The 14,757-nt window shown below is 34.9% G+C and overlaps 1 protein-coding gene and 1 pseudogene across 5 annotated transcripts in view; both read left to right on the top strand.

Annotated features, from left to right (window-relative positions):
* Positions 1–4,723, top strand: part of ABHD18 (abhydrolase domain containing 18) — a 35,913-nt gene extending 31,190 nt beyond the window's left edge. For all 5 annotated transcript variants that reach the window (XM_072937731.1, XM_072937720.1, XM_072937727.1 and 2 more), the window contains 3 exons: positions 54–432; positions 882–1,044; positions 3,623–4,723. In XM_072937731.1, coding sequence (XP_072793832.1) covers positions 54–432; positions 882–1,044; positions 3,623–3,674 — 594 coding nt within the window. In that variant the 3' untranslated portion in view covers positions 3,675–4,723. The remainder of the gene's footprint in view (positions 1–53; positions 433–881; positions 1,045–3,622) is intronic.
* A 2,261-nt stretch (positions 4,724–6,984) lies between these two features.
* Positions 6,985–7,651, top strand: LOC102542814 (uncharacterized; annotated as a pseudogene).
* Positions 7,652–14,757: the final 7,106 nt, after the last annotated feature.

Below are 14,757 nucleotides of genomic sequence, written 5' to 3'. Positions count from 1 at the left end.
AATAAAATCCTATTTTATATTAAATGACATTTTCTTTTATTTCATATATTCAGACAGATTCTTTCAAAATGGGACAAGAGGTCGTGAAACGCTTCCCTAGCAGTGCAGACAAGCTAACTAACCTTAATCTGGTTTCTAGAACTTTAAATTTAGATATGACAGACCAAGTTGTGTCCTCAAAACCTGCTGAGTGCCATAAACCTAGTAAAACATCTGTCAGTGCCACATCAGAAGGACTCTTGTTACAAGGTTCCTCTAAGATGGAGTGCTTCAATCAAACGCTTTCCACCAACAAAAGTAGTTATACAAGTTGTAGTCCTCAATCATACCACCTACTCACTAAAGAACAAAGAAGAAAGAATCTTCAGAAAGAATCTTTAATATTTATGAAAGGAGTCATGGATGAATGTACTCATGTAGCAAATTTCTCAGGTATTAATTTTTATATAAAATTTGCTGATGATATGTGAAAATCATGCTCATAATATGTGAAATATTTTAAGGATGCTTTACAAGATAATTTCATATTTTCATGAGTATATTTATTGTTGGTTCTACAATGTGTTTTCTAAGATAAGTTGGTTATTTAAATGTGTCATATTTAAATTTTATCCATGAAACTCTTAAGACCATTTTATCCACTAAAAACATTGAGTTTGTATCTTCTTTAGAATATTTATCTCATTGTATTAGAGATGAATATTATAATGTTATGGTATAATATAGTTGATTTTCAGCTTAATCAAAAGTTTTAGTTTGGCAAATGTTTTACTTACTGCATTGTATGGTATATTTTTTTAATATGATTACTAGTATTTATATAAAATTCTGAGAGCATCTGAAAAGTATATATGTTGCATCTTTAAAAATCCTGTACCTAGTTCCAGTTGACCCAAGCCTCATCATAGTGGTTCAAGCCAAAGAAGATGCCTACATTCCACGAACAGGAGTTCGAAGTCTACAAGAAATTTGGCCTGGTTGTGAAATCCGATATCTAGAAGGGGGTCATATTAGTGCTTATCTTTTTAAACAAGGACTCTTCAGGTAAGATGATTGTTCTAACAGGTATCTACTTATTTGTGCTTGTTTTGGGGATTTTTTTTTGGCTCAACAAATATAAAAGATTGGATATTTTTATTATATGTTTTAGTTCTCTTATTTCCTCCCTGCCTCTCTCAAGTTCTCACATTGTGATAATGTTTCCTATCTCATCCTTTTATTTTCTTTTTTATTCTAGAGAACTGAGAAATAGCATGTGACAGGCATGCTTTATTGTGTGTCTTTTACCCTCTTCAAATATTAGTGGCCAGGTATTTTACAGTGTAGGGAGGAACACCAGGGTTTATAAAACTGGCTTTGGTTCATCATGATTTTTTCACTCCACTCTGATGGTTTTCTCTCAGAGTGACCTGAACATCTGTGGAATAATCTAGCAGTTTTTCAGTAGCTAAGTGAATACTGAACCTTAAATGAAAAGTGAAATACTGTTATTTTATTGTTAATGACCTTATATGACTCCAACATGTTCGAACTTATAAAAACTTTTATGCTTTTATTCTAGTTTTTTGATATCCTATTTTATTTCTACTTCTATTCAAATTTGATGGTAACAAGTATCACTGGAGGATTTATCATTAATGGTTAAATAAATTAGTTCACATAAAGTACAGAGATCAGAGCCCTGTGCATAAGTGTTCCAGAACTGCCAGCTGGATAGCCATAAATAGAAAAATTGTGTGCTGCATGTTTGACATGTTTTAGCTCTTTTTATCTAAGAAATAATTCTTTGTATGTTTTTGCTTACGAGTTCAGTTTATAGATGTCACCTTTTTGAGGTACAGGCTAATGCTTCAAGTCTGTAATGTCTTTTTACAGTATGATCTTTTAAAAAATACTCATTTAGCATATGAGTTCCCATTAGTTGGTGAGTGAGCAGACTGCTTACCCAATACTCAAGTGACCCTCTGGCACAGCAAAACTAAAACAAAAAACAAACAAAAATTGTGAGTACTTAGGGTTGCTCGGGTTGCTCAAGAGTCTAAAGTTCTGTTATACATGTGAATGCAGAGAGCCCACATGCTTACTTTAGTAAATTTTTATCAAATTTCCTTTATTCTTTTATGTATCTACATGGGCATGTGGCTGAGAGGCGTTAGGAAGAATAGATGTCATCAAAGGCAGCTATAAAAACTCATAAGTGCTCATTTGAAGGCTTCATTTGAGGAAGAGATAAATGTTAGCTATTAATGTGTGCCAAGTACTAGGGCAATTGCTTCATATGTTATTTTTAATATCGTCACAGAAACACAGGGAACAAAAAAGATTGAATAATTTGCTCAGTTGGAGTCACTATATGCTATCTGGCCTCTCCTACTCCCCTCTAGTCAGTTCAAAACCTAACAGAGTTTAGATGGCAGTGGAATAGTAAAATTTTATAAATTCAGTCTTTTCACTCACCAGATGTAAAAGTAAATCAAGCCACTCCTTTATGTGCTGTAATATTCTGTGGTAAGTTACTTCGGATTGATAATACAAGTTGAGTAAGAGGCTATTCAAATAATTAAAAAGGCATATAAAGCGGGGGGGAGGGTAGAGCACGTGCTTAGCATGCACGAGGTCCTGGGTTCAATCCTCAGTACCTTCTTCATTAAACTTTTTTTAAATTAAAATAAATAAACAGATTAAAAGGCATATATATACCTTTACTAACCCTGTACCATGTACACACGTACCAGATTGCAATCTTAGGCCTCATTTTACAAATTTTTGAGCCAAATAAGCATAAGCGTGATAGAAAGCTTTGTCCTCCCAACAAATTGGAAATCACAGTCTATTAGTAGGCACCAGTTTTAAAGATAATATCTTTTTAAGGATGTGGGGAAATGCCTAGTCAAATACAAATAAAATACAGAACTAATATGATCTCATGGTTATTATTTAAACTGGATGAAAATACAGACATAAGCATTAAAAAAAAGAAAAAAGCCTGGAAGACAAGACTAACCACAGATACTTTAGAGTGATGAGATTATGACTTTTTTCCCCTTTTATATTTTTGGATTTTCTGAATATTCTACAATGAAAATGTATTTGACAATAGGAGAAACAGAAACAAAATAAGCCTTAAAAATAATATCTTGTGGACCGAGGCCAGATGAATTAAAGTATCTAGTGAAGTTAATGTAGGAAACTATGGCTTTTAAGTTCAGTTGCTATATCATAATCTATGAAGCAGACTGAATATTGTATCTTGAAAAGTCACAAAGCTAGTTAGTTTTCAACAAATAACAAAATTAAAGAAACAGGTTCCTTTTTCATTTTATCATTTCATATTTCATACATAAATGTATACATATATAAATTTTAAGGCACAAAAAAGTGCTTCATAGAAAAAGATGGTATTTATGAACTAGTCATCAGTTGGAAGTAGATTTGAAATTTTTCTTAGTGGTGAAGTTGCGTGGATCCAAACACCCACCCTGAAGTACCTGCCTCTTTCAAAGCTATTTGGAGAGGTCACACTGCAAGCCACAGGTCATTTGGAAATAACTTATAGTAAAAGCACTGTCTGTCCCCCTTTTTTGCTAATTACTTGTAGTTTTTCTTTCGTATTTAATTTTAGGCGAGCCATCTATGATGCATTTGAACGCTTCCTCCATAAATACGCTAACTAATTGGATCACTGTATGTAATGAGTACAACCATCATGTTTCTTACAAAAGGAGTTTCATCCCTTGATGATGTGAAGAACAAACAGACAGCACTATATTGTCTAATTGCTATCAATGTAGTGTGGAATTCAGTGTTACAGATCAGTCAGCTATAATTTTCAAATACATTTGAATAATTTTAAACCAATATTTGGATGACATAATGTTGAACTATTTTGTTACTGGTTGTGGAAATCCCATATACTCCATGTCTAGTCTGTTGTTACTATTTATGAAAACTGTACATTTTAAATTATGAATAATTTATTAATTTAAAATAAATGTATTCATATAAACCCTATTGGTTTTTAAAGAACTGCTAAATCAAGCTAAATTTGTAATACATCAGCCTGTATTGTACATACACCATGACATGATATTTCTATTATTGACTTGATTTGAGAAACATATTCACTTCTTTTATAGATCCATCATAAATTTATAATCTTATATTCAATTTTAATTTTCTGCCATGGATACTTATGCTGTGTAAAATCAGTGCTAACTTTGAATTCTAAAAAATCCTGATGCTTTGTACTTAAGTGCTTTTAATAATTAATTAAAATTGAATATGAGAATGCAGGTACATAAGACTTGGCTAAACTTTACAACTTTGCCAAACATTAGGTTAGAAAAAGATGCCAAACATACATCTCCTACTTGAAAATTCATGATAAATGGAAATAATGAAAGACCTATTGCATTAACTGCCAAATAACTGTCTTCTAACATTTTCTTGTATACATACTCTGAGTTTGCTAAACATCTAACTTTAAGCCAAGTACTTAACATCTTTGGCTTTTTAATTTTAGAAATTAATGGCCACGCATGAAATTGACTTGTCCCATATAAACTTTATTTTACAGAAAACATACAACTAGTAACTTTTTTAAATGGAAGATTTGGCTACATTTGGTGCTTTCTTTTCATGTTAAACTTCTCAAGCCAAGAGCTAAAATGTTTTTAAAAAGTAGAAACTATTCTAGGTTTGGAATAAATGTATCTGAATTTTATTTGTTTGAATATGTGTTGTCTATGAGTTATTTTAAAATATATATTCCTAGTCCAGTAAGAATATTTGAATTATAAGGTGCCTTTGTAGCCTTTTTAAAGGAGATTTTATTTGTCCCTCTAATGCCTCCATTACCTTAATTTTTAAAAACTATTTTAAAATGATTAATGTGAAGTCATTGATGGCATACAAAGTTGTAAATTCTGTGAAACTGCATTGGCATAATAAACAAACATGGTTACAGCCATTTGAGCTTTAGCAATTTTACATGTTCAGATTAGAACTTCTACTTTTCACTTAAGGTATGAAATCTACTGAAGTTCTTCAACAAAATACCCTTTAAAAAGTTAAAGTAAAACTTGTTAACTGATGTATTTAGTGAAGTGATTGAATGTTTCTAAACAATGGCTTTAGTAAAACCAGTACTTTATTTTTTACATAAATATTTCCTATTAAGCAATAATGTACTAGGGTATGTGGTTTTCTATTGGTTAATGAATGAAATTTCATTTCAGTTTAATTCACTCTTGGGCATAACTAATTTCTCCCAAGTAAATGTGAAAGAAGGTATTTTTACAATTTCTTCTTTTAACCAGATGTTTTAAGAACATATCCACACAACTACCTAAAGAAGTGCTGTCTGCCATTTTAAAGATTGGGTACATATATTGCTAGAAATTCATTTGGGGCAGAATTGCAAACAGGCAGTAAACTCAGAACAGCTTGGCCCACAGTTTTATTTGATGTGCATAATATTTAAAAAAATCTTGAATTTGAACAGTCTTTAGATTGGGCATGCATTCCTCAGTATGACATAGGCTACCAGACTCCCTCTTATATCAGACAACTATTTTGTGTTTCCCACTAGTCTTGAAGACATCTGAGCTTGAAACCCCAATTTAGATTTGTGCTTTAAAAAGTTTCTGAATTTCATGATTTGATAATGTTGTGACTACTATTAAATCATTTTAGCATATGCATTTTACATTATTTCTTATGAATGTAATTTTTCAATGTGGTGCTTTCTCTTGTAAAGATGATTGAATTATTAACTCTGTAACTGAATTTTTAAAATCATTTCCAAATATTTTATATTTCATAATAAAAGTCTCTTTAAAAAATTACTTGTTATGTTCAAGGGGTATTATTCTATGTAAATTCATGCACCCACTATGGAAAATGGTATGAAGGTTCCTTAAGAAACTAAAAATAGAGTTGCCATATGATCCAGTGGTCCCACTCCTGGGCATAGATCCAGAGAAAATTATAATGCAAAAAGTTACATGCACCCCAATGCAGCATTGTTTACAACAGCCAGGACATAGAAACAACCAAAATGTCCATCAACAGACAAATGGATAAAAAAAGATGTGGTATACATACACACACACACACACACACACACACACACACACACAATGAAATACTACTCAGCCATAAAAAAGAACAATGTTTTGCCATTTGCAGCAACATGGATGGACTTAAAGGCCATTACGCTAAGTGAAAAAATTCAGACAAAGACATACACTGTATGATACCACTTATACATGGAATCTAAAAAGTACAACAAACTAGTGAATATAACAAAAAAAGAAGCAGACTTGCAGATATAGAAAACAACTCGTGGTTACCAGTTGCGGGGTGGAGGGGCAACTTAGGGGGTGAGGGAGTGTGAGGTACAAACTATTAGGTTTAAGACAGGCTCAAGAATTTATTGTACAACACCAGAAATATGGCCAATATTTTGTAATAACTATAAATGGAAAGTAACCTTTAAAAATTATAAAAATAATTTTAAATGCTGTTATTTTTTCCTTTTCTTTGAGATTAATGGCTTGTGATAAATTTCTAGGAGTGGGATAATTTAGGCTAAAATACCTAAATATTTCCATGGTGGCAAACCTTGTGACAAACTGATGCTTTGAATGTTACAGATACAGCATATCTTAAAGTGTTTATTGTTTTAGCATAAAGTCTGGAATTCCGACAAACATTACTCCTATAAAAAAGTGGCAAAGCCCTTTTCCACAATTTAGCTTATCTGCCCTGATTTCAGCCACCTGCCTTCTTATGGCAGGTGAAACTCAGATGTACTGGAAAATACATGAAACAGAAATAAATTAATGTACTCATTTCAAAAGCTTCCCGAAAACCATGACAAAGCACTCTATATTTTAAGATTAAGAAAGAATAGCAAGTTGCAGAATTGGTGTAAATTCCAATCTTTCAGGGAAAGTTTTCCAAACTCCAGTTAGAAGTGAGATGTCCAAGGATTGCTCTAAAGATAAAGCAGCCAACAAGGAGTAAAGTAAGAGGCATTATGACAAGGATAAATCTCAAAAGAGGCACAGCATTTCCAAGAGTAGCAGCAGTACCAGTTCTTGGTCTAGGCCCACCTACAGCCCCAGCTCCAGCTCCTCCTCCACGTCAACTGCTAGGAAAGTTCCAGCATGTCCCGCACCTCTGGCTCCAGCAGCTCCTCTGCCGCTCAAGTCCTCCTCAGCACAGACATGACAACAGGCAGTATTCCTGCTCCCAACCCAAACCACCCAGAGATGAAAAAGGAAGGAAAAGGCGGAGACCTTTCCCTAAACCCACCAAAGTGCACACTGGGACGCTCACTGGGAAAGCGACCAAGGATTCTGTCAAGAAGATAGTCTCCACCTGTGGGAAAATTAAAATAATTAACATGCTTGTAGAAAGGAAGCATTCCGATCTATCTGAAGTCCACACATACATAGAGTCTGAGAATCCAGTTGAAGTGGAGGAGACCCTGAAGCATATGAATGCAGCATAAATTGATGGCCAGGGGATCACAGCCACCGCTGTGCCTACGCCACCCCCCAGGCGATTTAGCCCTTCTGGGAGAATGCTGCCACTGACTCCCAGGTGGCACAGGTCACACTCCCCAAGGCTCAAGTCTCTGTGAACCAGAGACCCCTCTTCCCTGGCCACACCCCAGGAGCTGCTCCAACTCCAATTCCTCTCGATAAGCAGGGCCACCAAAGCTCAGTCCCCCTGTGATTTATATCCCACGCAACTCAGTTTTGACACTTTTCTTGCAAAGGGGGACTGATAGGAAAGAAGTCCTCTAGAGGCAGGCTTCTAAGGCAGCAACTGAGACGTTTCCTCTGAAGGGTGAGTTCTGGCTGCAGGAGTGTTGTTGGTTTGGGGTTGGGCCTCCAATTTCCTGGCTAGAAATCACAGGCATTTCCAGCTCCTGTGACAGAGAGGGTTCAGTGGCAAAGCAAGGAGGGACAAACAAGGCTCCAAGTGGCAGTGTTGCCCCAGTGCAGGTGCACATTTTACCTTCCTGTAGATGACCTGGGGCCAGATTGATGGCCTGGTCATACCTTTGCTTGTTACCCTAAGAGATCCTTCAGGAAAAGGGGGCAAGCTTTGGTACAGCTGCCTTTTCTGTTAGGTCTGGCCCCTTGTTCCCCTGCTTGAGTCCTTATCTGATCTCTAGGGTCAAATACCTGGAGAAGAGCCTCTCTCTGTCACCCCATGTTCATTAACATCAGTGGTTCTGTTTTTACATGTACTCATGTGCACATACCCTCACCTCACATCCCCCTTTCTCTCTCTCGAAACCTGTGAGCAGGTTGAGAGCCAGCTCTGCAGAGTCATCATAGACCCCCATATTGTAGCTGATATACATGGTGGTCCTACAGGTTACTTTGGCGGCATGTACACTGTTTTGGCTTTTATTGTATGGTCAGCACAACAGGAGAAAGGGCTGGAGGCTGAATTAATTACCAATGGCCAACGATTTAATCAATCATAGCTAAGTGATGAAACCTCCAGAAAAAGACCCTAAACAGTGGGATACAGAGAGCATCTGGGTTGGCAAACACATCAAGGTGCTGGGAGGGAGGGTGACATGCTGGGAGAGGGTGTGGAAGCGCTGAGTCCCTCCTCCCCCAAACTTTGCCCTGTGCATCTCTTTCACCTGGCTGTTCCTGAGTTGTATCCTTTACAGTAAACCAGCAAATGTAAATAAAAGTGCTTCCCTGAGTTCTGTGAGCCAGTCCAGCAAATTATCAAACCTAAGGAAGGGAATCTCTGACTTGTAGTGGGCTGGGCAAAAGTGTGGATGGCCTGGGTACCCCTTTTGTGGCTGATGTCTGAAATGAGGGCAAGCTTATAGGTCTGAGCCTTTTAACTTATGAGGTCAGACTCTAACCTCATAAGTTAAAGGACTCTATTAACTAACTTTGGGTAGTTAATGTCAGAGTTGAATTGAATTGTTGGACACCCAGTTGGTACAGGAAAATCAGAAAACTGGACAATTGGAGGCTGGTGTCAGAAAACACTCCAGATCTATCGTCAAAATCTCTTCCAAATATTCATCTGTTAATGCTGATCTGTAATGAAACTTTACGTATTTCAACTCTGAAAATGCCTTTTCATGAAGATAGATACTGCCAAATAACTGATAGCAATTTAAAGCAAGTGCTTTTAATTAAACATATTAATCATTGTTTGGAAGGCATTTATAGAATTCTATTAGTCTTCTCTTGCTATCTGCCTTTTAGCAATAGTGATGACAGCACCACATATGGTCTCTGTCACAACTACTCAACTCTGCCATTGTAGTGTGAAAGCAGCCAGACAATACATAAATGAGCAGGCTGTGTTCTAGTAAAGTGTATTTGTGGAACTGAAATTACAATTTTATATAGTTTTTGTGTACCACAAAATATTCTCTTTTTTTACTTATAACCATTTAAAAATGTACAAACCATTCTTAGCTTGCAGTTTTATAAAATACGTGGCAGGCAGGATTTGGCCCATGGGCCATAGCTTGCCAAGTCCTGATCCAGATAACCCATATAACCCTGAATCACTTTCTAAACAACATATTTTCACTAGTACTTATGATTGTCTTGGAATCAAGAAGCTATATAGTAATTAATATGGTTGTTCTTATTTCAGGAACATGTAATAATAGGAAAAACATTTAAAGTCAGAAAAATGAAGTCAATGGTCTTTCTTATCCTTTGTCATACCAATGTATGATTTTGTAACATTTTCAATCATTTGAAAAATTTTGGCTCACTGAGTTATGTGGACATTCCAAGTGTTGACACATTTGCTTATACAACACACACAAAAAATTACATTCACTAAAATCTACTGATCACATCAGAAATAGTCTTTAGGCACTGAGAAGATGTTGAGCTCATGGTGGTAGTTCCAAGTTTTTCAAACTTGTAATTTTTTCTTGATAGCCTGCATTTTATCACTGGCAACAAATATCATCAGTCGTTTCCATTGACATGAAAGTCTCACTCCATTTTTGGGAAAATATCTGCCAAAGTACCTAACAATGAATAAATCTAGTTTGTTTTCAGGTGTTCTTTCAAGTACAAATGGATTCCATGAAAAAAGTAGCTAGTTCTATTACAACTCAATCTCAGAGCTTATCCTCAAGACAAACACAATACTTTGATATGTAGCAGAAATGATTTTTATATATTCCTATTTCATCACAGGGAATAGTAAAAAAAAATATGCATGTTCAACTTTTACTGCTCTATCAAGGACATTCTCAGGTGATGCTTGTAATTCTGTTTCAACTGTGAATGTGTGACAGTGAGGAGTACCATGATTGCTAGTATGGTTTGGTGCCACTGCCTTGATTCATATGCAAAGTAGATGTATCTACCATTGCTCTGTGCCATTAGTGCAAATGTCAACACAGGGAAAAAGGCATATAACATCTTAAAAGTATTATGAAAATGGTTTTGACCTCATAAGACTCCCTAAAGGGTGTCCAAGATGCTAGGGAGCACACTTTGAAAATCTGCTAATCTAGGGCATAGCCTTAGGTTCATTCGATCGATCGATCTATCTATCTATCTATCTATCTATCTATCTATCTATCTATCTATCTATCTCCACATATATATGACTTTAAAATGTAGGGGGAATTTGTTGATTATCTTAGATTGATGGAGTACAAGATATGAATCTATTTGATTTTGTTTCTAGGGGATAATGACATTGAAACCACAGAAAAGGAAATGCAGTCCTGGCATACTACATTGTTCTGCAGTGAGGAATATCTACACGCTCATAAAATAACTTAAAGCTGCTTATGAATTACGAAATTTTAGAACCAATCTATGAACAAAGCATAAAGAAGTGCATTATAGTTACACAATAGAATATAAATGGTCACTTTTGACAATGTAAGTGAAAGGAAGAAATATTGTCCAGGATGTGGCAAACTCTCAAACACTGCCTGTGGGAGTGTAAATTGGTACCAGAGTTTGGAAAACGGTTTGGCAATATCTACAACAGATGAGATATGTATACCCTTTGACTCAGAAATTCTATTTCTAAAATTATACACTAGAGAAATTGGTACATGCACACCAGAAAAGAAATACTTCATAATAGCAATGTTTATAATAATAGCCCCAAATTGAAAACAACCCAAGTGACTGTCAATAATAAATGGATAAAAAATTGTAGTACAGTCATATAATGGAATAGACATACTATAATAAAATGAATGACCTAAAGCTACTTTCAACAACTTGTATGAATCTTAAAATCAATATTGAATGAAAGAATTTTCAAAAGAATACTTAAGAGTATGATTTCATTTATATATGTTTAAAAAAATTAGGCAAACCTACGGGATACATACTTGGATATAAACCATAAAGCAAAGCAAGGAAATGATTACCTCTTAAGGGGAAGAAAGTGTTGTGGATGGGAAAAGATACATGGGGGTTCTAACTCATGACCTGGTTAGTCATTACACGGTTGTTTACTTTATCCAGTCATTTGTATATCTGTGGTTTTAATTATTGGTGAGCATTTTTCTGTGTATGCTACATTTCACAATAAAGAAACTTTAAATATTAAAATAAAAACAAAAATTGGAAGTTAGAACAAGGAATAGGGTGATATATTCTCATTTTACAGAGTGAGAATATAAGAGATTCTGTCCAAAACTGATGGAACAATAAGAAAACACTCAAATATGTTCTTTAAACAGAAAACCTACAAATATCAAAAATAGGGAGGGGAATGGCAGATGGGCTTAATGTAAGTGTGCTGAATCCCCTTGCCTTACAGCAGCAAGTCAAAAGTTGAAGTTGGTGACTTTGGGGACTAGGACTTGGTGAGGTAGAACATTTTTTCCATTATAAATCCTATAGACAATATTGTGGCATGTGGTTTTACCATATGCATAGAGTAATTGGACTTAAGAAACAAAACAAATCAACACATGCTTTTTTTTAAGTATTTCTGAACAAATTTAAGGAAAAAGAAAGGCAATATAGTGTAATATACTGGTTAAGAGTATGAACTGTGGAGAACTTTGGAGCCAGATTGCTTAGGTTCAAATCTTTGCCTTGGCACTTTCTAACAGTATGATCCCAGGCAAGCCATTTATCCACTTTGTCTCAGCTTCCTCACCTAAAAATGGAGGCAATAATCATTCCTATTTTATATGGTTGTTTTGAGGATTAACACATGTGAGGCACCTAGAATAGTGACTAGTATATATGTGTTAATTATTAACGATCACTGAGTATTTAATTCTGATAAATGAAAGGTGAAGACTGAAAATCATCCAGTGGATTTATCAAGATGTAGGTCCCCAGTGATTTTTATGATGTGGTTGAGTATGAGCCAGAAACTGGACAGAAGATGAAGAGAAGACATATACTTAAGAGAGACATACTTAAGAACTTATAGGCAAATTTATCTGACATTTATTTTACAATATTGCAGGAAAAAACAACTCTGTGTTTGGAAGTGGTAGTACGCAGAATAACCATCCTCTACAAATGTTCAGATATTCTAATCCTTGGAAACTGTGAATTTGTTACCTTATTTGGCAAAAGGGATTTTGCAGATGTGATTATGTTAAGGATCTTGAGATGGGGAGATTATCCCAGATTATACACAATCTAATCATATGAGTCCTTTAAAGTGGAAGAGGGAGGTAGAAGAAAGGCACAAATGGAGATTTCACTACATTACAGAGACAGTCAGAGAGATGCGATGTGAGAAGGACTCAACCAACAATTGCTGGCTTTGAACATGGAGGAAGGGATCCCTGAGTCAAGGAATGTGGAGGCAACCTCTAGAAGCTAGAAAAAACTGGCATCTACATACAAGAACACAGCTCTGAAAACACCTTGACTTTAGCCCAGTGAGACCCATGTTGGACTTCTAACCTACAGAACCATAAGATAATAAATTTGTGGTGTTTAAAGCCACTAAATTTTTAGTAACTTGTTATGGCAGCAATAGAAAGCTAATGCAGGGGTGTATATAAATGAAACAAAAATGGCCAAATGTGATTAATTGTTAAAGGTGGATGATGGATAAATGAGAGTTCATTATACTATATTTCCATTTATGTCTGGAAATGAGAAAAAATAAAAGATCTGCTTAGATGAACTTAGAGAAACTGATACATTAAATACCAAACATAGGTTATTATTTTTCAATAATAATGTTCCTATTAAATTAAATTAGACTCTGGTCTTCACTGATCTACATATCCTTTCTCTATAGGCAAATCTTGATGGGAAGCCAGCTTTGGCCATCATAGAGTCAAGAGCAATGAAGAGTAAGTGGAGTTAGCAGGCATCTTCATGCCTGTATCGTTCATGATGGAAAGATACATCCTTCACTACTGTGAGATGTTCAAGTTCAAGAGATAACAGACTCTCATTTCAAAGAAAATACTAGTAATATATTAATATATGTTATATCCTTAGTCAGTTAGTTTATAAATTTCTTAAAACACTGTCTCCTTTCTATTAGTATGTACTAGTAGTAATAATAGCTAACACTTCAATGGTTTTTAACACATGGGCTAGGCAGTGTATCAAACACTTTACATATTGCAACTCTTCTAATTTTCATAACAACTTTATAAGGTAGGTACCATTATTATCCTCATTTTACATATGAGAAAACTGAGGACATACACAGAACAACCATTCAAACATAAGCAAACTGTTATGATCCTGATCCTGAGTATTCACAGGCAATCACTTGAATCATTTACCATGAATAATCAATCATATTCCTCACATCTTTTGTTTGTTTGGGGGTAATTAGGTTTATTTATTTTATTTTTTAGAGATGATACTGGGGATTGAATCCAAGACCTCATACATGTTAACTATGTGTTCTACCACTCGAGCTATACACTCCCCCTCTTCACATCTTTTCTTAATTCCTTCCCAAAGGTAACTACTATCCTGACTCTTTTTCCCCCTTTTTCAGTTTTATTAGGTAGAATTATTACAGTTCGACTGCACATATACATTATATTGCATGTAAATACATATATACAATATACTGCATATATTATCCTGACTTTTAACACCGTAGATTAATTTTGCTCTTTTTGAACTTTATGTAAACTTAATTTTATACAAACCAGTGTATTGATTTGTGTCCCACATCTTTTTTTTTTTTAACAGTCTAACATTATGTCTATGATAGTCACATTGTGGCTCATAGCTACAGTTTTTTCATTTTTCAGAGGTATTTCATTGTATAAATATGCCATGAAATATTCTACTGCTGATGGACATTTTGGTATTTCCAGTTAAGGGCTATTATAAAGAATGCTGCTATTAACATTTAGTTCATGTCTTTTGGTGCATTTGTGCACAAATCACTGTCGGGCATATACCTAGGAGTAAAATCCCTGAGTCAGAAATATGTTCATGTTCAATACTGTGGAACAGATTTCCAAAGTGGTTGCACTAATTTATATTACTAACGTGTGAGGGTTCTCATTAATCCCCATCCTCACTGACAATTTTGGTAGTGTGAAACTTTCTCATTGTGATTTTAATTTGCATTTCCCTGATTTCTAATGAGGTTAAACGTGATTTTCATATGTTTATTCCTTATTTTTGATGCTCTCAGATTTTACACTCAGGGTACACTTTCTATAGTTAATCCTTAAAATTTTTCCTACTTAATTTAGACTAAGAATACTAAGATGGGGTAAAGATCCTATACCCTATCAGTATTCTA

This window comes from Vicugna pacos, chromosome 2, assembly GCF_048564905.1.
Source record: "Vicugna pacos chromosome 2, VicPac4, whole genome shotgun sequence".
Classification (NCBI taxonomy): Eukaryota; Metazoa; Chordata; class Mammalia; order Artiodactyla; family Camelidae; genus Vicugna; species Vicugna pacos.
The sequence above is the reverse complement of the archived record's forward strand: the minus strand, read 5'-3'. Positions and strand labels throughout refer to the sequence as shown.